Source organism: Cydia amplana, chromosome 15 (genome assembly GCF_948474715.1).
Source record: "Cydia amplana chromosome 15, ilCydAmpl1.1, whole genome shotgun sequence".
NCBI classification, from domain to species: Eukaryota; Metazoa; Arthropoda; class Insecta; order Lepidoptera; family Tortricidae; genus Cydia; species Cydia amplana.
The window spans coordinates 1,584,466-1,610,163 of record NC_086083.1 but is presented as its reverse complement, the minus strand read 5'-3'; the positions used below and the strand labels follow the sequence as shown (position 1 = coordinate 1,610,163).

Sequence of the window (25,698 nt, the reverse complement as noted above, 5' to 3'; positions counted from 1 at the left end):
AAATGAATTAGACATTCACTAGATATGAAATAGTAACGATATGTGACGTTCCACGGAAAAAGGTACCCTATGGCGGTTGGCGCTTACGCTATTATTAACGCCGCTCCAATATTATTGCGGCCATAAGGTACCTTTTGCCGTGGAACGTCACATATCGTTACTATTTCATATCTAGTGAATGTCTAATTCATTTCCCGAATCGCGCCGAGAGTCCCTGTGCCAAGTGTACCTAAGCGTGGGAGAAAGCAGATTAAAGACGGCGATCTGTCATTAGGAATACCGGCGGCGCATGATTCACGTCGATATGCGCGAGATATGACGGATGGTATAGTTGCGTGACAAGTATTTATAGACACCATTTATTTATATTATAAACTTTTTCACGATGTCTCTCTTAATACACAGTTGTAAAAAAAGAAGTTTTTTATAAATTTAATATGGCGCTGTCCGACCCTGCGGCCGGCACAATTTTGATATGGGTAAAAACTGGTTCAATGGTGGATGAATTGATCAATAAATCGTTGATTTTTTTAAATACGCATTGTATTTCACTTTTCAAGTTTTCACATATAGTGTCTAAATTTCCAAATTTTATATAAAGAATGGCAACTTGCGTGTGCAGCCATTTTTGGTAGAGAGAAAAAGCATAGATAATACATATATTTTTGACATTAACCTAAGCCAAGCTGTTTGAGGTATCAAAACAAACTATTTCGACAATGAATGGCAAATTACTTATAAATCTTATAATAATACATATAACGAGCTGTTTAAACAGGCGCTTATGTCATGGAAAGGTTGCGTGTTCAGATGACGTCTAGGTGACCAATGTGGGAATGTCTATGGGCCCGTTTCTCAAAAGCTTGTAACTTGTAATACGGTCAGCAGCAGAAGTTGCTAAGCGGGCGAGGTGTTCAAAATAACCTTGACATGCTCTTATTCTCTTAACAATAAAGTCGCGCCAAGATCATTTTGAACACCTCGTCCGCTTAGCAACTTTTGCCGCTGACTGTACAAGCGGATGTCACTGATGTCAGTTTTTGACAGCTTTTGTTACAAAGACCGTGTATTGCTACACTCACGACAGATAACTAAAGAGCGAGCCATGTGTTGGACGTTCCGTAATAGGCGCGCGGAATGCTGACAGTGCTAAGCTGTCCCAATAGACAGCTACATATCTTTTCTTTCGGGATAGTTACAACCGTAACATGCTTATCTGAATGAAAATAGGTAAGCATACCTAATATGAAATAAAGAATGTTAAAAATGCATCAAAACAGGTCTCCTTGGCTTTACTCACGGAATCGGATTCGTTTGACGCCACCGTAACTCTGTGTAGGTACCTACGATGTACCATCACCCGCACTGTTTATTGACATATCCTAGACCTTACTGCAACGACATAAGACCCACCTCTGCTCGGTCAAGAGTGTTTGTACGTAGGCATACACACCAGCATTGTTTACAACGGACGTGTCACATTTTTGACAAGTTGGCAGCACTGGCAGAGATATCGGCCGTTAGTAAGTACCGTTGACTAACGTAGATTGTGAGGTGAAGAATCTGGAGTTATTGAAGCGATTATTTACACATACCTACCTAAATAAGTACATGTAGTTGCACTGGAAAACTACATGCAACTGTCCCTTTTCGTTTTGACTTAAACCTATTTTATTTAATCATGTAACCGCAATTTCATACTTATTTAATTAGAGTGCCAATATACAGTGACCGCGAGTCATTTAATACATACTAGCGACGCGCCCCGGATTTGTACGGATTAAAAAATTCCTCCCAAAAAGCCTTCCTCAAGAATCACTCTATCGATAGGTGAAAACCGCATGAAAATCCATTCAGTACCTAGTTTTTGAGTTTATTGCGAACATACAAACACACAAACAGACACGCGGCGGGGGACTTTGTTTTATAAGGTGTAGTGATTCCTAGTGTTCCATCTACTAGTAGATCACTGCGATGAACGATCTGTGGAGGAGGATCTGTGGTGTGACAGATAACGCTTAGAATCGCGCATACTAAACATTCTTGCTAAATATAACCAGCTAAAGACTAAAGGAAACAACTACGCGCATGTTTTGTTCTAATTTAAACTTAATTACAATCGGGTGAAGGACCAAATTCCAGTGCGGGTTCGGTGTTGATGTGTTTTCATTTTGTTACTTTGCATACTGGTGACACACTGTAATGTGAAAGTTTGTAATGTCACGTTCGGATACACGTTTTTTTAATGCACCATATTTTCATATGTAACACTCATTATACAGGACATATGCGTTCACTGACAGGACATTATATATTAATATTGAACAAATTGACAGTTTCACAGTAAGCTCAAGGAGGCTTTTATTTTACCTAACTATATGTATGTATTTTTGCCAATGCTTACTTAGCAGACTCTGACGCTAGGCCGGGAAAACGCTAGGTTAAAGAAAAAGAAGTTTATTTTCAATGATAATAATGGGATTTTATGAAAACCGTGTATTTGTTTTGTTTAGCACGCAGATGTATTCTCAACCCTTCATCCAGTTTCCTTTATATTCAGTTATATAAGCGGTTTTTATGTTTAATGTACCTACATAGCGGCATATGCACCTTCCTGCTCCACCATGACATATTCCTCAAAATATACAACTTTTAAAATGACGGGATGATTTCTCAGTCCTCTGATTTAGACAGTTGGGGGCCGATTCTGTTGTTTTGTTTTGTTCTGCTATTTGGATATATTTAACGCTTATGTATTATATCAAATTGTGTAACATATAAATATGTATTATGAGACAATCTTACACAGATTGCCCACAGTAGGCTCAATAAGACTACTTTCCACCCGAGATGTGCAAGATGCGTAGCGAGGGACTTGTTTGTTAAAAACCAATATTTAGCTACGGTCTAGGTACGGTACGGATGTCATCTTGGTTAGGCCTCCCGTAGCCTGTATCACGACTGCCTTAGCAGTGTCAACCTGACATAGGTATTCGATAACGTCTGCGTTAATTGGGTACTTTCCTCTACTTAAAATAAATTATTTCACACTGTGCACGAAATAAAACACCAGATAATTATTAGAAAAACATAGATAGCAGTTATTTTAAATACAATTTCCATTTAATCAATCGGATTGAAATATAAAAAGTAGGTGAGTTGACCGTGACCTCACTATAATACATGTTTTCATATAAATTCCATATTAGAAAATCGTTTTGACAGTTCTAAAAGAAGCTGATTTGACTAGTAGGAAAGTAGACAATTACGTTCATACGTATGTACGTATGAACGTAACGTATGCGAGTACGAGCGAGATGCATAGAATGTAAGTTACGCACACGCTTTCGGAGTCGTTTCATATGGCATTTCGCTCGCAATTATTGGTGCGACTTAAGGTCATATCAAAATATCAAAACCATATCACATTATCAAATCAGAACCAGCCTCCTGATTACATGTTGTTATTAATAGAGAGTTCAGACCAGTTACTAAAGAATTAGCTTTATTTTAAGACTAGCCTTAGCATCGCCTACGCCTGGATTTTTGATATGCTCTAAACGAGTTTTTTGTTTAACGTCAAAAATTGTTATGCACGTCGTTCATAGCAATCAAGAAGTATAATATTTAAAACCTTCGCGTTTTGAACACATATTAACTCACATTTATAGACGGGTCTAACGCGAAATTTATTCAATTACCTTTATATACCTTTCTTACATCTGGCACAAATCACTGGATTGAGTTGCATAGACCAAAAGTTGTCTCCACTGAACGCCATTATTATCCTCGAGTTGTGCGAGAAGCAATTGAAATCAAGAAACACCCCAGGAATTTTAATAGGGAGGATGGATTCAACTTATCGCCAACTTGGGAACCAGTGATACAGAAGTTAAAGCCAAAGGATCTATCTTCGGACGTGTGCGTGGATATTGTGAGTGTTGCGTGTCGGACTATTGACAATAATTAACATTATGAGTAGTGGGTGGTTTGAAAATGTGATGTCTACCCCAAACTTTTTCATACACTTTTCGTCGGGTAGTTGCACAAATCTCTGTTTTGACATTTTGCTGGGACATCAGTTGGCCGCGACCATGACCAGTGAAACCTGTGTCGAAACGTCGGTATATAAAGGTAATTGAATAAATTTCGCGTTAGACCCGTCTATAAATGTGAGTTAATATGTAATCAAGAAGTAGAAAGAAAAACGGTTAAGCAGCAATGTGTCGATCTGCGATTGTAACAAGTCAAATGTGACCCTGAATATGTGTGACCATTGAATTAGAAGTCCGTAACACATTTATTAGACATGACATAAGTAGGTATCATTGTTTTTACATATTTTAACACCCTCGACATTACAAAAATCAAACGTGTCTATATTTGTATCCCTACGTTAATTAGGCAAGTTTCAATTAAAAGTACCTCACAAATATAGGTACCTAATATAAATACCTATACAATTGAATGAAATTTCCTTATCCAAAGATTAAGTAATAAAAACCTTCTAGCAGTTAAGAAATAAGTAATCAGTTTTGTGTTCTCTATTAAAGAGTGCGCAAAAAGCTACAATGTTTTCCGAGAATTAAATCACAGCATTTCTTATAAATGTGTCATGCGTAAACAACGAATTGATTGCGCATTTAATTATAATCAATCAATCAACACTAAACGTGCAAAGTCGACTGAATACTCGTCAACATTCGTAACATAACTTAAAACTTAATACTTGAATAAAAGTCCGAATATTTAAACACAAGTTACCTACAAATAAACTAATCAAAAAGACCTCCGGGAGCTGTACCGGGTGCAAAGGTGCCCATCACACTGGCCGCGTTGCCACGTTGGATAGCGATGGCCAACCTTTGCAACAATTGTCATCTTGACTAGGCCGCCATATGGATATGATGCTCGTATTTGTCGAGGTGATAGCGTGATAAAGACAATGTCAATGACGTGGTGTTAAAAAGCGACTCTTATTCGCCTACCAGTAAGCATAGAAGTACCTATAAATTCAGTTACCTATTTTTTTAACTCTTACCAAGTCTTGGCGATTTAAGGGAATTCCCCATACTCCCACACACGTATTTATAGTTCAGTTATGACACACTCGACACACACTTCGAATTGTTTATAATTAATTGCCACAAAGGCACAGCACCGTACAAAATACTATAATCAATTAAGACACCTACGTGCAGATTCTATCAAAAATAATAAATAACCTGACTATATGAAAAAGCGTTTATACACAAAGATACCTCTTGTAAAGGTCGACTTTTTAATTTGGAAACATAAGAATTGTATATGTCATGTGACTTCTACTATAGACTATCGATGCCAAGTATTTGGATACAGGGTGCTTGTATTAAAGTAGCATAAATCAATCTTATGTAACTGTCCACATACACATGTAGACATCTTAATTCCCAATTTAGAAGTAGAAATGCAATTTAGGGCGTTAGCAGCGTAAGGGCCGATACAGACGGACTGTAACCCAACTGCAATTTGTATGGGAACTGCGCGCCAACTGCAAGCCAACTGCAACCGGCCCTAAGCCGAAAACGCCGGTTCGTTTTCAGCCTAATTTTCTCTAGCATGTACATGACATAATTTAGTTTATAATTTATACATAGTGCTGTGACTACTTAGAAATACAAATCAAAATATTGAATAGGTACAATTATTTTTATTTATTCCCTACTAGCGACCCGCCCCGACTTCGCATGGGTTAACAAATTATACATAAACCTTCCCCTGAATCACTCTATCTATTAAAAAACCGCATTAATATCCGTTGCGTAGTTTTAAAGCTTTAAGCATACATACAGACATACTTACAGATAGACAGCGGGAAGCGACATTATTTACTATGTAGTGAAGTTGAATCAACAGCAATTAGTAATGACAATGCTACTGTATCAACTGCTGTTGAATACCTACACAGTTAAGTCAATGTCCATTCTCGATCGTAAAAAGATAAATGCAGCATCGTAACTATCTTCTATTTTGGGACACCGTGACGTCACAAGCCACGTCACAATCTGCAACTGTAAATAACCTCAATTTTTTTAAAACAATGTATGTTGTATTTACGACGTCTGCAGCCAATTGTCTAATGATAAAAGCAAAAAAAGATGATCAAAATATATTCTAGAGTGCTCTCGTGACGTCACGCGCCGCGTCATCATTGCGTAACATTTATTTGGTAGCCATCTTGGAAAGCTTGTCGTCGTGTCAGCGTATTTATAGAGCATTGTGGACTGGGTCACCTGTGGGATCTGCACGACCTTTTGGTATAGCTAGTGATGAAGCGGTGGTTGCCGAGTAGATTTGACGTCTGACTTTTAATGCGGAGGTAGCGGGTTCAAATCCTGCCTTCTACCTATGAGTTTTTCGGAACTTATGTACGGAAAATCATTTGACATTTACTACTAGCTTTTCAGTGAAGAAAAATGTCGTGACTAAACCTGCATAGTTACGCAAAATTCAATTCAGAGGTGTTTGTGAAATCCCCAACTCGTATTGGGCCAGCGTAGAGTTATAGCCCAAGCCCTCTCGCCCATAAGAGGAGGCCTGTGCTCAGCTGTGGGACGTATTATAGTGCTATACGTTCAGATGTGTCTGGCAGATAAATGTGTCAATATACGGCAGAACTTAAACATGTGTTTGCTGGAGGTCTGTCTGTGACATCAGACAGCTACCTATGTGTTAAAGTGGTGAAGATTAAACACCCAAGTTTTAGTTGTAAAGGCGGTGTTGTACTTTCTAACATTTTAATTTTGGAGAAGGGATATAGTTTAATCAGTTACCGTCTTAAATCGTAATTGTATATATACATTTTGTAGAATAGGTTAGGTTAAGTGTTGTGCGGAATAAAGTTACAAATGATTTTGCCATTCGTTTTGCCAACTATGCTTTGAAATTCTTTATATTTTATCGATCTCTTTGATATCTGTGCTACGTTTGGTAGAAAGCGGCAAAAATATTCACGAAAGAATTACGAGTTGTTTTTGTTTTCATAAATAAGGATGTCATTATGAATGTTTGTGATGATGTAAATGTTTTGGTTGTGTGTAAGTAATTTCCCGGTTATTGCAACAACATACTTCAGCCGCGCCAACGGACTCGGGTTGCGGCGAAGAGGTCGCGCGAAAATAAACTGAGACTCAGCAGGCCGGCGTGTGGTTGATATTGCACTTTACACAGTGTACAGACTGGGAATCGAACGGTGGGTGTCGAGCGGCGGTTAAGGTATCTATAGAAGTACTTCCAGCTATTTGTAGCTATCATTGAATTTTAGAAGCCATATTTGACCCAGTTGCTGATGTCAGCGTCAATAGTAACGTAGGAAAGTATTTGTCACCCACGGATACTTTCCCAAATTGTATATCTCGAAAGTTCGCGTGGTGTCTAATATATTCAGCTGTTGTAACCTCGCTAGAGAGGTTAGATAACAAAATTTCGACTCTACCGTTTGCGGTACACCCTTAGATTGTGACGGATTGTGGAAGTGGCGCCCCCTACGCGTAATATTCCCTATTAAAAAGAAACTCTTACCTTCAGGTATCTTGATATTGGTGCCAATATTGAGCTGCTGAAGCCTCGCTAGGGCTGCCTGCTGCAGTGCCCGCCGCTCGACCTCGCTGAGCGTGAGCAGCGAGGTGTCAGCGAGCCGCACCGAGCGCCCGGCGCCGTCGGCCCACGAACAGCTGCCCTGCACATAACGCGCTACGTCATCACACCATCATCGGGTCCAATCCAAGGAAGATTTAAATGTAAGTTAAGAGCCAACAGGAGTGGTCATTTCTCCATACAAACGTACTCGACTGTTTCCTCCGTGGGTTTTGAAGCTAGAGCAATGATTTTTTCAACACAGATTAATATTGTCAATATCTGTGTCGGACCGTTTTGCTTTTTTTGATATTTTTGTTTTTTAAGGCGCTAGAGCCTTTCAAAAATGGCCAAAATGGCCTAATTGATTATGCCGCAATGAGAGGCGCGCTATTCAAAACTTATATCAATTAGCCAAAAAAGCAAAACGGTCCGACACAGATAATGTCATAATCATTTAGATTTCCAAATTTGGTTACGATTGGTTCAGTTTTGGAGGAGGAAACAGTCGAGTACGAAACCTCGATTTTTGAGATTTTTACGCAGGATTTTTCGCCTTGTCCTTATCGCACTAGTTTTAGGAGCCGCTTCCGTTAGCGAGACGGGTATATTTACCTAAAATATTTAAATCTTAGCTCCGGTTGGCTCTTAAGTGCAAGGCCTGAGTGGACGCTCGAAGCGGAGCGTTCGGCGGGGCGTGCAGCGTGGCGTCGGGAGTAATTTGAGCAGCGTGCACTAAGGCCGTTACTATACGCTTGCATTTGTTTAAGAGCGCTCCAACAAGAAAAGTCAAAATAATGCAAAATTAATGATATTCCTCGATGACATTCAGTACTTTAGGGTCATTATTAGAAACAATGAGTACTTGTTACGGTAAAACTGTCTTCTTATCTTTAGGAATTACTTTTTAAATATTGGAAAAAGGGCTTATTAAATTAGTAATGATTTTTTTTCTGATGGTTGTTTCCGAAAAACCACGTGAAGCACTAAATTGTGAGCTCGTATTTGTAAATGTTGAGAAGTTTACTCTGGTAAAGCTGGCTATTTTGTTTTACTAATACCCTGTACATTAGGAATTACTTTTGACATTTTTCCTAAATACCTTTGAGAAAGAGAAAATCGAAGAAAAACAAACTCAATTTTCTCTCCGAAACAAGTGTCAATTCCTACGAAATTCTACTTAATATCGAAGTCATTTTCATACTCAAGCAATCTACAGCGTTTGCTTATACTGATGGTATACATTAGTGTTTATGAAATTCTACTATAATTTTTTGGCAATTTTTTGAAAACGACTCTAATATTACCGATGACGCGCGGTCGTGAGCTCAGTGCCGCGGCAGAGCTTGTAGAGGTAGGACGTGTGTCGGTCGGCTCCGCACGTTTTCAACGGCGACGACGAGGTTTTTTATCATTGTGTGCGGCAGGCGCCGTGTAAAATGCTATACTGTGTGCGTGACAGTGCGTGTATACGGCGACTGAGAAACTTTGATCCTAGTACTGTGTATTTGGTTTTATAGTATAGTATGTAACTACCGGACAGCATTAAAGATATTTGAAATGATCTGATATTTTATAGGTACTAAATTAAAAAATGGCTGAATACAAATGCTTTTGATGACATGTCAGAATCAGAATATATAGGTCTGATGATGGAGCTGGGAGGTGGTCACCGGTACCAATCAACCATGCAACTAAACCACTTCGTGTTTCGGCTCGTTTGATTCGTCTCAACAAGATCTTTGACACAAGATAGGACTCAGGGTCTGATGATGGAGCTGGAAGGTGGTCACCGGTACCAGTCAACCACGCAACTAAACCACTTCGTGTTTGGGCTCGTTTGATTCCTCTCAACGAGATCTTTGACACAAGATAGAACTCAGGGTCTGATGATGAAGCTGGAAGGTGGTCAACGGTACCAGTCAACCATGCAACTAAACCACTTCGTGTTTCGGCTCGTTTGATTCGTCTCAACAAGATCTTTGACACAAGATAGTACTGAGGGTCCGATGATGGAGCTGGAAGGTTGGCACCGGTAACAGTCAACCACGCAACTCAACCACTTCGTCTTTGGGCTCGTTTTATTCCTCTCAACGAGATCTTTGACACAAGATAGAACTCAGGGTCTTACGATGAAGCTGGAACGTGGTCAACGGTACCAGTCAACCATGCACCTAAACCACTTCGTGTTTGGGCTCGTTTGATTCCTCTCAACGAGATCTTTGACACAAGATAGTACTGAGGGTCTGATGATGGAGCTGGAAGGTGGTCACTGGTACCAGTCAATCATGCAACTAAACCACTTCATGTTTGAGCTCGTTTGATTTGTCTCAACAAGATCTTTGACACAACATAGTACTCACAGGGTCTGATGTGCAGCTGGAAGGTTGTCATCCCAGACACGAAGTGGTTTAGTTGCATGGTTGACTGGTACCGGTGACCACCATTCAGCTCCATCATCAGACCCTGAGTATCACCTAGTGTCCAAGATCTTGTTGAGACGAATCAAACGAGCATAAACACGAAGTGGTTTAGTTGCATGGTTGACTGGTACCGGTGACCACCTTCCAGCTCCATCATCAGACCCTGAGTATCACCTAGTGTCAAAGATCTTGTTGAGACGAATCAAACGAGCTCAAACACGAAGTGGTTTAGTTGCATGGTTGACTGGTACCGGTGACCACCTTCCAGCTTCATCATCAGACCCTGAGTCCTATCTTGTGTCAAAGATCTTGTTGAAATGAATAAAACGAGCCCAAACACGAAGTGGTTTAGTTTCATAGTTTACTGGTACCGGTGACCACCTTCCAGCTCCATCATCAGACCCTGAATATCACCTAGTGTCCAAGATCTTGTTGAAACGAATCAAACGAGCTCAAACACGAAGTGGTTTAGTTGCATGGTTGACTGGTACCGGTGACCACCTTCCAGCTCCATCATCAGACCCTGAGTCATATCTTGTGTCAAAAATCTTGTTGAAATGAATCAAACGAGCCCAAACACGAAGTGGTTTAGTTGCATGGTTGAATGGTACCGGTGACCACCTTCCAGCTCCATCATCAGACCCTGAGTATCACCTAGTGCCAAAGATCTTGTTGAGACGAATCAAACGAGCTCAAACACGAAGTGGTTTAATTGCATAGTTGACTGGTACCAGTGGCCACCTTCCAGCTCCATTATCAGACCCTGAGTGTCACCTAGTGCCAAAGATCTTGTTGAGACGAATCAAACGAGCCTAATCATGTTACTACATGGTTGATCCGTGACCACCTTCATCATCATCATCATCAGGCTTCATCATCAGATGCTTAGTATCAGCTCGTTTCTAAACTTAAGATACAAATTAAAGGTTTTATTATATAGCTAAAATAGTTTCACTATACAACCTATAGGTACCATATGCAATGACGAAAAATGAAAATAAGCGAGTACCTAAGTAAGTACGTATAATTTCTTTCTAGTAATAATGACCTACATAAGTATGTATATTTGCACTGGATTTAGTATTTTCGTACCAAATAACATTTTTAGGACTTTGATATTAAAGTACAGTTAGTGTTGTTATGATTGATTTCAATATGCTTCACGATCGGATCAAGAATGTTTAATCCATCATTGTAGTGCGACCGAGGGAAAATGCGGTGGAAGGGTTCGGCGACCTGAGATCGCGGGGCCTGCCGCAGCGCGTAAAATACCTAAACTCGCTCATCCCCGAAATGTAATAGCACTCTTAACATGCACGCCGCACGCCCCGCCCCGCTGCACGCCCAACTCGAGCGTCCACTCAGGCCTTACACTAGCTAATTGGACAACCGGTCTCGCACGGTTGTCCAATGAAGGATGACTCACGCTAGACCGGGCCCTCCGGCCCTTTGTTTTCTATGGAAAGCACCACCGATCAGCCGTCATAGAATATGTATGCCAATAGGCACGACATAGTGACACTGAAACATTTATTTAACATCTTGTAACTTACCTATGTTGAACAAATAAAATCTTTGAATTTTTGAATCTTTGAATCTTTGAATCTTTGAATCTTAGAATCTTTGAACCTTTAAATCTTTGACATGTCGGACCCCTTTGTCCGGGCCCGGCCCGGCCTGGCGTGAGTCATTCTTTAGCCTTTCCATACTATACGAACGTATTTAGTACACATTTTCCTGTCTGGATATTAAAATTTATAGAAAATATTTTTACACAATTCGATGTAGATAATTAACTACAGCTAATTTAACTTTGTTAGATGTTTTTAAAATGATAAGAATTAGGAGCGAAAAACAAATCCTATAAAAAAAACAACGGGTTGTACTCAGGGAGTGCCGGCAGAAGTGAAAACTCAATGACTAGTGCAGAATGCACTACGTATAATTGAGGTTAACGCCATCTAGCGTTAGCGTTAATTACTTGAAACCCCTAAGCACATCACTGTTAGTACTCGAGTTATATTAATACCAGCGAAAATCATGTAATGTCATTGAGTTTTTCTTTATTGATTTAAATGCCATCTAAATGAGTGGCCATCTAAATCTTACGGTCACGTGATCGTCGTACGCTGTCTCGAGTTTGCCATTTTTCCCCACCTCAAAAAGTGCACAGCGCCGCTAAAGAAGTTTTCACTTCAAAAATGTACTGCTCTCTTATACTTAAGTATTAAAGTAATTAAGTAATTAGTCAAGAATAGCATTTTAAGATTATATTAAGTTATAGGTTATTTCTATTTTTAGCGCTGAACCCTGTATGAAAGAGCGATTACCTCCTAACACAAGTTTTTAACTTAAAATGAGGATTCAGCACCTATATCTGTAAACGTGTGTTAAAAATAAATAATTTTGAATTGAATTAAGTACAATTTTTAAGTATTAAGTAGGTATTAATACTTAAAAATTTAAAAAAAATCACAGGTTACACAAAACTTTAACAAACTATACATCAGTGTGTTAATTTAATTCGATAGCGTGAAGAGCATTTGCGTTTGCATTATGTCTATTTTGTATGGGATTTTGAACAGCGCGCCAAGTGGGATGTTTTGTAAACTCAAAATTCCATAAAAAGGACACTTAACGCAAATGCGTACGTCACGTCACGCTATCGAATAAAATTTACGCGAATTTATTGCGAAATCGCAAGCCATGCTTTATAATCAAAATATCAAGAGATTTCACTAAAAAAATGCAATATTTCTCCAACCAATTAACTAATCTCTCATCACTACATTAACGAAGCCATGAAACGAGCTAACCCACATAACTGTACCACAAACAAACTGTGCCATTTCTCACCTCGTAACGTTTAAATTGATATTAAAGCTAGTGCCCTATCTGTCTGTCACTCGACGATAAAACGTCCGTTAGAGACACGGTTATAGTATTAGCCAGTATTTCGACTTATAATATGATTAAATAAATAAAGAAATACATTCTTACACAGATTGACTAAGTCCCGCAGTAAGCTCAAGAAGGCTTGTGTTGTGGGTACTCAGACAACGATATATATGTATAATATACCAAAACATAAATACATATAAAGGACCCAAGACTCCGGAACAAATATCTGTGCTCATCACACAAATAAATGCCCTTACTGGGATTTGAACCCAGGACCGCGGCTTCACAGGCATGATTTAAGGATGACTCACGTTAGACCAGGCCGGGGCATCTGGCGCATTTAATAAAATATTCAATTATACTTAATTTACTTTAATTATAATTCATTCAATTTATTTATACTGTGTACTCATGCTTCAGTGGTTCAGATTAATGTTGGTGTCTTACGTATTTTATTACTTTTATTATTCAGTCTTCAATAAAATACAAGATCAGCCGTCGCAGAAGGCTAATACATATTTATCATGAATATATAACGATATATTCATGATAAATATGTATTAGCCTACTGCAACGGCCAAGCTTGCATTTTCAGTACTATTTACAGGAGACAACGGACAAGGACAAGAGACAACAACAAACACGGTTGAGTTCTGGTTTCCTAGGATAGCGGTGCTGTCATATAGCTGCCGACTCCATACAAAATACTACTCTATCCATAATATTTAGCAGGGATGTTGCGGATGCCGATTTTTTGACATCCGCGGATGCGGATGCGGATTTTTAAAGGCTCACATCCGCGGATGCGGATGCGGATGCGGATGTCAAGATAGGTACATAAAAAACGTCCAATATTACATTTTAGTAATTTTTATTTCAAAAAACCGGCCAAATGCGAGTCGGACTCGCGTTCCAGGGGTTCCGTACATTAAGTCCCACTCACGCTTGACTGCTCATTTCTAATAGGTTTTTTTGGCTAATGACTAAATTACCTAGCAGTCTAGCACTTAAGCCGATGCTAAGACGTTCCTGTACCGACCTGTTCCACATCCGCATCCGCATTAAACTCCGCATCGATTTTATGCGGTTGCGGATGCGGATGCGGATATTCGCAACATCCCTGATATTTAGCCGTAGAGGAGGTAGGGGACCATTGGGCAGTCGGGAGGCTCGGGCACCCCCTTGTAAATCGTCTTTATTTACTTTGTATGGTCGCTATTGTTTTTCTATGGAGACGGCCGCTATATGATGGCACCACTATCCTAGAAAAACAGAGCTTTATCAGGAAAAACGCATCTGATTTAGAACGCTACGTCCGTTTCCATAATTTCCAGGCTCAGATAAAATACTGGTTGCTTTCCCAAGTTGGATCACGTTAAATATATGCAAAGACATGTAACCCCGTATAAGATGAATAAAGTCTAAGGAAAAAACGTGCCTCGGAAATCAAGAAAAAGTCATTCTCGGATAGATGGCACACACACCTTTGGCCTATGCTCGGCTAGATGGCGTTGACGACACCGTTTGATTAAATATTGTCGCACTTTGTCAAAGAAAATTCAATGAAATGTATTAATACGCGTACCAAAGTCCCTGGTAATAAACCTTGCCTGCACAGTTTAACTTTGCACCGCATATTTGCGATTGCTATTTATAAAGGGCTATTCCTGTCTTCATTAGGGCACGCGTAGGCGCCAGGTAATTCTGTAAGATACTGTGCCCGATTCTGTATTCACGTTTTGATATTTTCATTATCTTGATACGGCCTTCAGTTGTGTCGTTCCACAGATAAAAAAGTTCTTGAACCAGGGAATATTCTGTTTCAAGATCTTTTAGAATTTTTATCTACGGAGACTCTAAAATGTCTTCGTCCAAGAAATAAAAAGTCTTGTATATTTATTATGGGTTTTGGGCCAAGAACCACTTTCCTTGTTACCAAAATATTGAAAAAAAATGGGCAAATCTGATTAAATATGTATAACTTGACCCAAGTCATAAAATTCTTGTAACAAAATTTTAAATTATGTATTTAACATTCTTGAACACAGCGTGGACGCTAAAGCTCGGATCACAATTCAAGATCGTACCAAAATCAAATTATTAAAACTGAATCAGCCCCTGTTTGCGTCTGGGTTGAGACATATGTGAATGTTCACCGACAGTTTATCACACCTGTCCAACGTACGTACGTCAGATGATTAACTACACCTACAACTTTAAACCTTTTAAATTTTCTGCCGTCCACCGCTTAAATGAGGTGGTTGGTAAGGGTGGTATTCCACCAGTCCAATGAGTATTTTGTCTCACATTTTGCTTACGAGAGAGTGAGATGCAATGACATTTGACAAAGATATTGGACAGATGGAATACGGGTGGTATTATGCTTTTATTATGGTGGTATTAAGTTATTATTATTATGCTGGGCTACGGGTTGGTTGAAGGCATGCGCTTGTCTGAATGAAGCTAGTTTTTACCTATGTTAAGCGAAAATGTAATATATAAACGGAGTTGCAGCTCACAAAACAGATTTTAAAGACGAATAAGCTTAGCATTTTCCCAATTGCAGACTAAGGGTCGGTTATACCTACCAAACTGTTTGTTTTCGTTAAAGAGTTCGCAAATTTTTATTGTATGGAGAGTTTCATAGTAAAACGCAGCGGCGCGCCGGGTAACGTTCATCAGTATGTCACGTACGGATGGTGCAACTGGTACTAAGAGAGGAAGGCGCTGGTTGTCCATCAAACCTAAGGAAAAGCTAGACCTTGTCTCTAAGTCTCAAGAACTTAACCGCCGCCTTACAACCGAAGTTACGATCATATTTTAAAAATATGCTGAAGATTTGCCGCCGTTTGAAATCTTCAAAGTTTATTCGAAATAATTATTCAAGAAAACAATATTTTCGCCACTAACAAATACCACATCGGTTCTTCCACAACTGGAAACACCAATTCTGACACGTAGGCCATAAAAATTACAGCAAGCAAATAGTTATACGTTTAACATATTGAAGTAACAAGCTAAATCGCCGGCGGATGATCATCGCGCGCATATTTCATGTTTCTGGCCCGACGTTTGCGTTATAAATTTAAACTATAAGTTTGCGTAAATATTTTGCTGGCCGCCGCTGAGTGTTATGATTTTGTTTGTAAGTGTGTGGAATTTAGTGTTCAATGACTCCTGATTGGCGGAAGATCATTATAGATTGGTTTAAATATAAAACATTTTGCCATTATTTATGTGGTACTTTAGGTGTATTTTCTAAAGCGCTTTTGATTAACTATATACTACTAGCGACCCGCTCCGGCTTTGCACGGGTTATCAAATTATACACCTAAACCTTCCTCAAGAATCACTCTATTGATAGGTGAAAACCGCATGAAAATCTGTCCAGTAGTTTTTGAGTTTATCGCGAACACATAAACAAACACACCAAAGACGCGGCGGGGGACTTTGTTTTATAAGGTGTAGTGATGTACAGTCATCTGCAATAATATGTTACTCTGAGAAGGCCGCAATATGACACCCTCTTATGGCTCTATAAACAAGATCTTGTCAGATAGTTGCGGCCTTCGTTGTGTAACATATTATTGCAGGTGACTGTACTAATAGAGATTTAAAGTCTAAGCAAAGAATATCCTAATTTGACAGGCGAACTAGATGGAGCTGTACTGTACCATCTTTTGTGGTCACCAAACTGTCAAGCGTCAACTTTTAGCTACCCACAAAATGCACAGAGCCGTACAGCGCCATCTAGGTACATCACCTGTCATGAAGCACGCACTTTACACGTGGTATGACTTACAAAAGCTAGTATTTTATTATTGGTCTAAGAAGTCGATTCTAACTTAACAATTTGTTACACTTTTGAACAGCGAGGGTATTCGACAAGCGACGTTTGACGTATCGTGTTGAACTCCCGTTGAATCAGAACAATTCTGTGTCGAAATTTGACATTAGCAAATCCACAGTTAGGTGGCAACCAAACCAAACCATTACAAACCTTAAAGTAGTAATATTAAAGTTGATTTTTGGTGAATTATTCGTTGTACCAAATGATATTATCCGCAGTTGATGAACATGCGATTCAATCAACTGTTGAATTGAAGTGGACGCGAAATCTGACAGTTGTACATCTCGAATAGGGGCCCTAGTTTTGATATGACCTTGACGATTATCTTGTTGATTGGCGCGTATCTCACGTATGTCATTTCGCATGCACCAATCAGCGAGAGAAATCTTCAAGGTCGTATCGAAATGAGATCAAAACTGTAACGAATTGTTAAATCCGAATCGGGCTTCTAGTAAGTTCTTTTCAGAAATGCCGCGTATTATTGTTTTTTTATCTACAAAAGTAACGTTTAATACCTAAGTCAAATACTTTTGTACGAAAATATGTCTGGAATATACATATTTTCCGTAAATGTATGTGCTGTATTAGCAGAGCGATAACTATACATTATCATTTCGCACGTTGCATAGTTGTAATATTTTTATGTAGGTTAATTTATCAATATTTCAAATAATATAGCATGATAAAAAGTTAAAGGCACTTAGAGAGGAAAGAAAAAATTAAATTAAATGATTAGAGTCTGTGCGGAAAAAGAACAATCGTGAAATGTATGGTGTCCAATACATTCTACGACTTTTCTCTTTCCGCACAGACTACTAGAAATTTAATAATGCTTCAATAAATAAAGTTGAAAGCGCTGGTGGCCTAGCGGTAAGAGCGTGCGACTTGCAATCCGGAGGTCGGGGGTTGAAACCCCGGCTCGTACCAATGAGTTTTTCGGAACTTATGTACGAAATACATTTGATATTTACCAGTCGCTTTTCGGTGAAAATATCGTGAGAAAACCGGACTAACCCCAATAAGGCCTAGTTTACCCTCTTGGTTGGAAGGTTAGATGGCAGTAGCTTTCGCAAAGACAAGTGCCTACGCGAAATCTTGGGATTAGTTGCCAAGCGGACCCCATCCAAAATGAAATAAAGGATTTCCAATTTTTTATGTAGTTTGAAGTATTATCACAAAACAATTATTATCTAGCCAGTTTTGTAAATACTTTTAAAGTGAAGTTTATTTATATGTTTTTTAAATATTTTATAGCCAAAAATATAAGGCTACTTTCCGGCTATTTTACTTAAATTTGCCCTACTAAAAATTATAAAGGCTACAGGTAAGATAAACACTTGTTATCTCTTGCCCCGACCAAAATAAACTATGCTTCCCTTACCTCTCCACTTAACCTTATAGGTATGTAATCCTTAGGGCCACTTGTACCATCCCACTAACCCCGGTTAACAGGTTAAACCTGGAGTTACCATGGACAAGAATTTAAAGCAAGTTTCTATTTGGAAAGATTCGTGTAGAAGTTTTCAAAAAAGTATTATAAATGAGATTATATTAAAGTCTATTTTTTTATTCCGTAGACTGAAATGACATTTCATTTCATTTCATCATGTGTCATACTATGAAATGTCATTTCAGTCTACCGAATAAAAAAATAGACTTTAGGTACCTGCCTACACTGTTAACTGTACTTTGGACCTTGTGCCTTTCGTGATAAGGTCCACCGATGATGCTTTTAGAAGTGTTGCTGTTTGATCACATACTATTAGACAGGCAGAAGGAATATGTAATAAAGCCAGTATATACATGTTTTCGTTGATTGATAAATTTAAATTTCTGAGATTTTTCCTATAGATATTTGGCGACTTCGAAAACTTCTCCTTGGTACAGTCGACGCTAAAGTTGTTTCCATTTATCACCTTATTACAAAGGCGTAAGGTGCAAAAGTGTAAAAATCCTTGAAGTCGACTGTACAATGCTAAACCCCAAACAATTTCGGACAGCTTTTTGCAATACAGCAAAATCAAAGAATTTCGATAAAGGACTCTTAACTACTTAATATTTATCAATAGCAGTAAAAGTAACTATTAGTCAGCAGCTATAAAAACTTAGTATGCTGCACAATAACACATTACTAGGTATATAAAGACCTGTCAATGGCAAATAGGCCACTTACCAAAGAGTAAAGAAACTATAATCACTTACACTTTGAAAGAGGAACGAAGAAACCTGCTTTCAAGTTGGCATCATGCATCCTGTAAGTTTCTGCTTCGTGATCATTCTAATCTTGAATTATGCTAGTTGTCAGAATAATAATGTTATTAGAAAACATATAACCCTACCTTTTGACCATTTTGATCCAAATGAAAAGAGAACATTTAATTTTACCTATTTCGCTTCGCGCAATAACGACGATTCGCAACCAAATGCACCAATTTATATAGAAATAGGGGGTTATCTCCCTGACGATACGGAAAAACGTCTTGGTGACGGTTCTTTATTGATATCACAATTGGCAAACGAGACAAATGGATCCGCTTTCCTTATCCTTCAAAGATACGATTCTTATAACTTCATTTATGACATTTTGCCAAGAGACAAAGATTACTTTAAGTTTTTAACCACTGAGCAAACATTGGCTGATTTTGCAAATGTAGTAAAGAGTATCAAGTCTCAATCAGGTTACGAATCATCGAAGGTGGTGGTTGTTGGGGTCGAGGACGCCGGGAGACTGGCGGCCTGGATGCGCATGCTGTACCCTGAGCTCGTAGACGCCGCCGTGGCTAGTGACGCCCCGCTTTTGGCTAAAAAAGAATTCGCAGAATATTTTGACGAAATCCACCACGCATATGAAAAATATGGCACCCATGATTGTCTCACCAAACTTGAAAATGATTACCATTCAATTGATGAGTTATTTAAAACTCGCAAGGGCGTTGACGAGTTGATAAATCGATTCCACCTTTGCGACAACAATGATAAATTTAAAAAGGACATTGATAGAACATGGTTTTGGCAAACAGTTTTATATGATGGTTCTTGTGATGGCCTCACATTTTTTGGAACTCCAGGCCAAATAAAATCCTTCTGCGAAAATATACCAAACGAAATAATTCTAGAGCGTTATTGTTGGGATTGTAATGTAGATCATGTGAAAATTACAAAGCGCTGGGGTTATACAGATTTGTATCTACAATGTTCTGAATATGGTCAGTTCCGTTCCTTGGAGAAAGAACCTTTCGTTCATCAACCTTTGAAGTACAGTCTTGACCTATGTAAAAAGTTTTACGATATCGATGAAAAAAGAATTGACGAAGGAATAGCGAAGACTAATCAGAAGTTTGGTGGAATTACTCCTAACGTAACCAACGTGGTATTCACTTATGGAGAGTTGGATCCTTATCGGCTCTTGGGGGTTCAAAGAAATTTATCAGACACCGTTGTGTCTTTCTTTGTAGAGGGCGCGGGTTCTTATAATATACTTCACCTCAGGGGTAATGAATGGGGTGAGCAAACAAAGCAAGTGAACGAAACAAGGAAAGCAGTCAGTTCACTTATTAAGAAATGGATCGCTCCGTAAAGTGAAACATTTCATGAAGTTTTAACTTACTTCTGTACATCTCTTACAACAAGAGCAACTGTGTGTAAAAAAAATAAAAAAATCTAAAAAAATGTGTTTTAATTATATACTCTCCTCTACATAACTATTCCAAATTTCAAATCGATGCTTATGTAGTTCTCTATATATTTAGCAAAGTGACAGACAGGCAGATGGACAGAGTCGCACAGGGTTCCTTTTGTACCTTTTTGGTACGGAACCATAAAAATGTATACCACCTGTACGCACCCTGCGTAAGAGTTATTTTCGATACAAGTGCGAAAAAGAGGAAATTCGAAACGAGTGGCGATAAATTGTTGTTTACACGTCATAATTTCATAGAAATTATAAATAATACTTGCATTGCGTGCAGACTTATCTTGGTCTAGCTCTAGTGGCTCTTGTGTCAGCTGTAGACACTCGAACTCAATCAAATTATCTTTGTTCTCAATAAATCTATGACTCTGCACTTAAAAAAAAACAGGCCAAGTGCGGATCGGACACGCGCACAAAGGGTTCCGTACCATTACGCAAAAAAACGGCAAAAAAATCACGATATGGCCCCACTTAAATATTTATTTTATTTTGTTTTTATTATTAGTTGTTATAGCGGCAACAGAAATACATCATCTGTGAAAATTTCAACTGTCTAAGTAGCTGTCACGGTTCATGAGTTACAGCCTGGTGACAGACAGACGGACGGACGGACAGACGGAAAGTGGAGTCTTAGTAATAGGCTCCTCTTTTTACCCTTTGGGAACGGAACCCTAAAAATACCAAATATTGAATCATGAAATTATATCGCATCGCGGTAGACCCGTTTGTGTATTAAATATGTGTACAAAATGCGAGAGGTTAAAATGTTGTATGACCCTTTGTTCGTTAACCATACAAATATAAGTCTTTTTTAGGGTTCCGTACCCAAAGGGTAAAAACGGGACCCTATTGCTAAAAGACTCCACTGCTCGTCTTTCTGTCTGTCACCAGGGTATCTCATGAACCGTGATAGACAGTTGAAATGTTCACACATGATGTACTATTTCCGTTGTCGCTATAACAACAAATACTGAACACAGAATAAAATTAATATTTAAGTGGGGCCCCCAAACGACAAACGTGATTTTCTTGCCGTTTTTCGCTCGATATTCCGGAAAGGTATGGAACCCTTCGTACGCGAGTCCGTCTCGCACTTGGCCGGGTTTTATAATCAAACGAGAGCATAGTAACATCGCTCTGTGAAGCGTCTGGATATATTTTTAAGTGTTCGCCCATAACATGTAGAAAGATTTAAAATATTATACGCTGGATTCTGGCGAGCATTGTTCAAATGTAAACAGAGAATTTCACAGACTGGAGATTGATGAAAATGAATAGGTAGTTTGTGTACGGAGAAAAATTCTGGGAAAACTGTCGAATGTCTTAAGATTTATTTTAGGTTTTATTATGTACCTACACGAGATAGATTTATGTAACGGTTTTATAATAACGCTATTTATAAACGACTATGTCAGACCATGCATAGCAGCCGTAAGGGCGGTTTCGCACTACGTCCGATCCGAATCAGATCCGAACCCGTGTAAGCGAATATCCGAATTCGGTCCGAGTTTTCTAGACCCATATTTTCACGGGTTCGGATCGGATTCGGATCGGACGTAGTGCGAAACCGCTCTAAGTGTCAAGGTCATATAGTTGGTCAAACCAATTTCTCATTAAATAGGAACAAACCAAACTATACTCATCCTTTTCTTTTGGGTGCTAGTACTAGTGTAAGACAAAGATAGTATGATTGTCTCTGTCTATTATTGAAATGAGACAGTCCTTTGACAAACTATAGTTTATGGCACTGCTTTACAAATCAGATTAAGGTAAATACAACTTAATTACAGCGTTAGGTACAATTATACTTAAGGCTTTCCATCAGAGAAGGTTCCTTACGTTTTATGTTCACATGGAGCATGTGGGGTGTTACGCACAAAGAGCACCCTTTTCTGATGGAAAAGTCCTTATGTATGTGAAGCATAAGGACCCTTCTCTTATGGAAAGCCACATATGTATGCTGAGCCATAGTGAAATATAGTAAAACAAGAGTGACTCCATACATCAGTTAGACTATTAATTTCAGTGTCTACATCTAGCATCGAGTAGCGGAACTATAACTATCAGTACTGCTACTTGATAATAGATGTAGCACCGACCGGAAAGTTTTATGCTGTTGAGAACTTTCCGGTCGGTGCTACATCTATTGTCAAGTAGCAGTACTGATAGTTCCGCTACTCGATGCTAGATGCTAATAGTCTTTTTGGTACTAAAACTGATGTATGGAGTGAGCAATCTATGTATTTTTTTCTCTATGGCTGAGCTAATAGTTTTGCCATTTTGCTAATACTGTTACTATCTGCCTATAATACAACCATGCACAAACACACGATATTACAAATAATATACAAAGTTAGAGGTTACCACGATCTTTAAAATGTCAAGTGCAATTCAGATGTTCAATCAACATAGGTACAGTCAGCAGCAATAGTTGCTAAGCGGGCGAGGTGTTCAAATTGATCTTGACGCGACTTTATTGTTAAGAGAATATAAAGAGCGCGTCAAGGTAATTTTGAACACCTCGCCCGCTTAGCAACTTCTGCTGCTGACTGTACCTAGCTTCAATGGGGTTGGCAACTGTCAAAGGTTTTTGTAGGTTGCACCAAGATAAGTTTTACCTGTCTCTAGTTCTGTTCTAAGGGATTTGGCTTAGAGCGCTAGCATCCAGGCAATATTAATAAAAAAAGAATTTGACATGATTTGTAGGATTACCAGGTAAAACATATTCTGCCGCCATCTGTACCTGACCAGCCAAATATAACCCCATTCTCAAATATCAAGAGCAATTTAAATGCTCCTTTGACGATAGTGGCTTTGTTCAATTGACGATTGTGATAACACAATACTTACATATATCGAAGCGGCTAAGGTGTTCACAAGAATCCGAACAAAGCCTAGTACGTATACGTATTATCAAGACGTCAAAGTGCATGTTCAGATAATTTTGAGCATCTTAGCCGCTCCATTATGTATGATGGCGACTGTACAAGCAAGCTTCACACAGAATATGATGCGACTGACCTGAGGCGTCCACGCCGCGACGGCGACGCGGCTCGAGGACCGGCTCCGCGTCCGCCACAGCCGCTTGCTCACGCTCTGCACCACGCTGCTGCTCGAGCGCGACTTCTGCATGCCACCTGCGGGACCGGCCACTGTAGGCGCGCTGCGGCCTAGCAGCGTCGACAAGAAACCGTGAGTCGGCGTCGGCGGGGACGTCGGCGTCGACGCGACAGACGCGAATTGCAAATCACGGTACGTTAATATCCAAGCATCCTCCGTTTGACAACCTTTGTGAGGACCGTCATCGTCTACCTCTCCCGGGGACTTAGGTTTAATGTTGCGCAGGTTTTTATCGTAGTTTATACGCTTGAAGCGATCTGCTTTGTCAGAGTCTACGCTCTTTTTCCGAGCCATTTTCAAGTAACGTTTAAGCTTGTCGCTAACCGATTGAGAAACGTCGTCGTGGTCGACGCTGGAGCGACGCCGGGTCTGCTTCCTCTCAGGCGGAGGGCTTGTCGGACTTGTCGGCGTTGTCGCCGCTTCCTGTCGGTCTCTGAAATCACGCTCCAATGCCACCAAAACCTCCTCGGGGATCGGGTACGTCTGCGTACCGCAATCCACCATCTTATCCTCCAATGATTCGCTAAACACTTCGATGAGCGGCGGCGGCGACATAGGCGGAGAACGCACATCGTAATCGCTATCGTAACCCACTTTTCCCAAACGCGACGGAATCTCAGTCCTACCAGTCCCACGCAAAGCACCACGCGCACCATACCCACTCCCGCCGGGCCCGTAGCCGCCGCCACCGTTCCTACCGCCTCTATAAGGCTTAGTTTTACGAAGATCATGATACAGTCTTTTTAACAGATTCCTGTCGGTCAACAGGTCTTGCACTATATGGTCCCTGTTCGGCGACCTGCAGTAGTACCTGCTGAGGTTCTCTAGCAGCGAGCGCTGAGAGGGATCCCCGTCGGAGTCAGCGGGGACGTTCTCCGACTGCCGCTTTAGATATCTCCTCAAAGTCTTAACTAACTCCTCTGAATCCGAGAGCCGCGACGGGCCCTTGTCTTCTTCTAGTTTCAGGTACTTGCGAAGCAAATCAACTAAAGAACTCTCGTCCTCCTCGTCCAGCTTCCTGGGGTCGATCGTCGGAACGACCGGCACGGCCGAAGTCGATGGAGAAGGGGAGGCGAAGAAGTCCCTTCGCAATTTCGCGATATCGAATCGTCCGCCGGAGGTGTGAGGGATGAATAGCTCGGTTGGGCGTGCCGGTGTAGGTAAATCGTCGGATGGAGACCGGCAGCGGACCGAGCCGCCTCGCGGGCGTTTCTTTCGCCGCGGCTTGGGCACCGCTCCTGGATACGAGCTTTTCCTCCATAGGAGAAACCTGGGTTCTTTCGCACACACCTCTTGGAAGTACGCCTCGATTCTCGGCACGTCTTCCGGGCGGTTCTGAGCTCCGTCCGGGACGAGTCTCCGGCCAGCATCGCTCATGTACTTCCATGTTTTCCGGGTTAGCAGCCACCGCTCGCGCGGCTTCTCGCGGCGGCGCACCTTCATGGGGTCGGGCGCGTCGGCGCGCCGGCAGCGGCGCTCCATGCTCAGCGCGCGCGCATGGCGGGACACCTGCGCGAAACTGAACACTAGTGTACTGCGCCGAAATAGCCGGACGGTAATAGAGCGGCCGTGAACTGGATACGCGCGCACGCAGCGTGCGGCTCGGCGCGGACTGCGCCCGCCGTAAACAAACCGCCCGCCCACGCCCCCCGCCCTGGCTTCCTTGACCTATGCGACAGTCCGCCCTAGCGCATGATGGTCAGGGCGACGCCGGTACAGCCTTATCAGACCTATAGATCTATGCGCATACGTGCGAAGTCCTTGGGTAAGGTTTATTACAAATCCGAGGCTATTGACTTTGTCAGTTCGTTTCTTTCTAATTACTGGACTGTTTGTAGGGATTTTGTAATTGGTTCTGATAAATAATAAGTGTATCAGTTATAATCAGAGGTTCTGGGTGGTTCTGTGTCATTGATCGATTATAGAATGAGTCTATAAAATAGTTGCGGATGGCGAGAAAGGATATACAAAGCATATACAATTCGTATAGTGCAGTAAAAAAATTTTTTAGATACATAGATTCCTAGGTAATTTCTTTTAGTAACCATTCGGAAACTAAAAATTGGAAACATCTTAACCTTTAAGGGACATCCGAATAA

General features: G+C 40.3%; 1 protein-coding gene across 1 annotated transcript in view; it reads right to left on the bottom strand.

Moving 5' to 3' along the window:
- Nucleotides 1–25,241, bottom strand: part of LOC134654443 (uncharacterized) — an 80,037-nt gene extending 54,796 nt beyond the window's left edge. Inside the window, exons 1-2 of the mRNA XM_063509889.1 lie at nt 23,501–25,241; nt 7,561–7,717 (exon numbers count right to left, since the gene is read on the bottom strand). Of these exons, the coding sequence (XP_063365959.1) occupies nt 7,561–7,717; nt 23,501–25,081 (1,738 nt within the window). The 5' untranslated portion in view covers nt 25,082–25,241. The remainder of the gene's footprint in view (nt 1–7,560; nt 7,718–23,500) is intronic.
- Nucleotides 25,242–25,698: the final 457 nt, after the last annotated feature.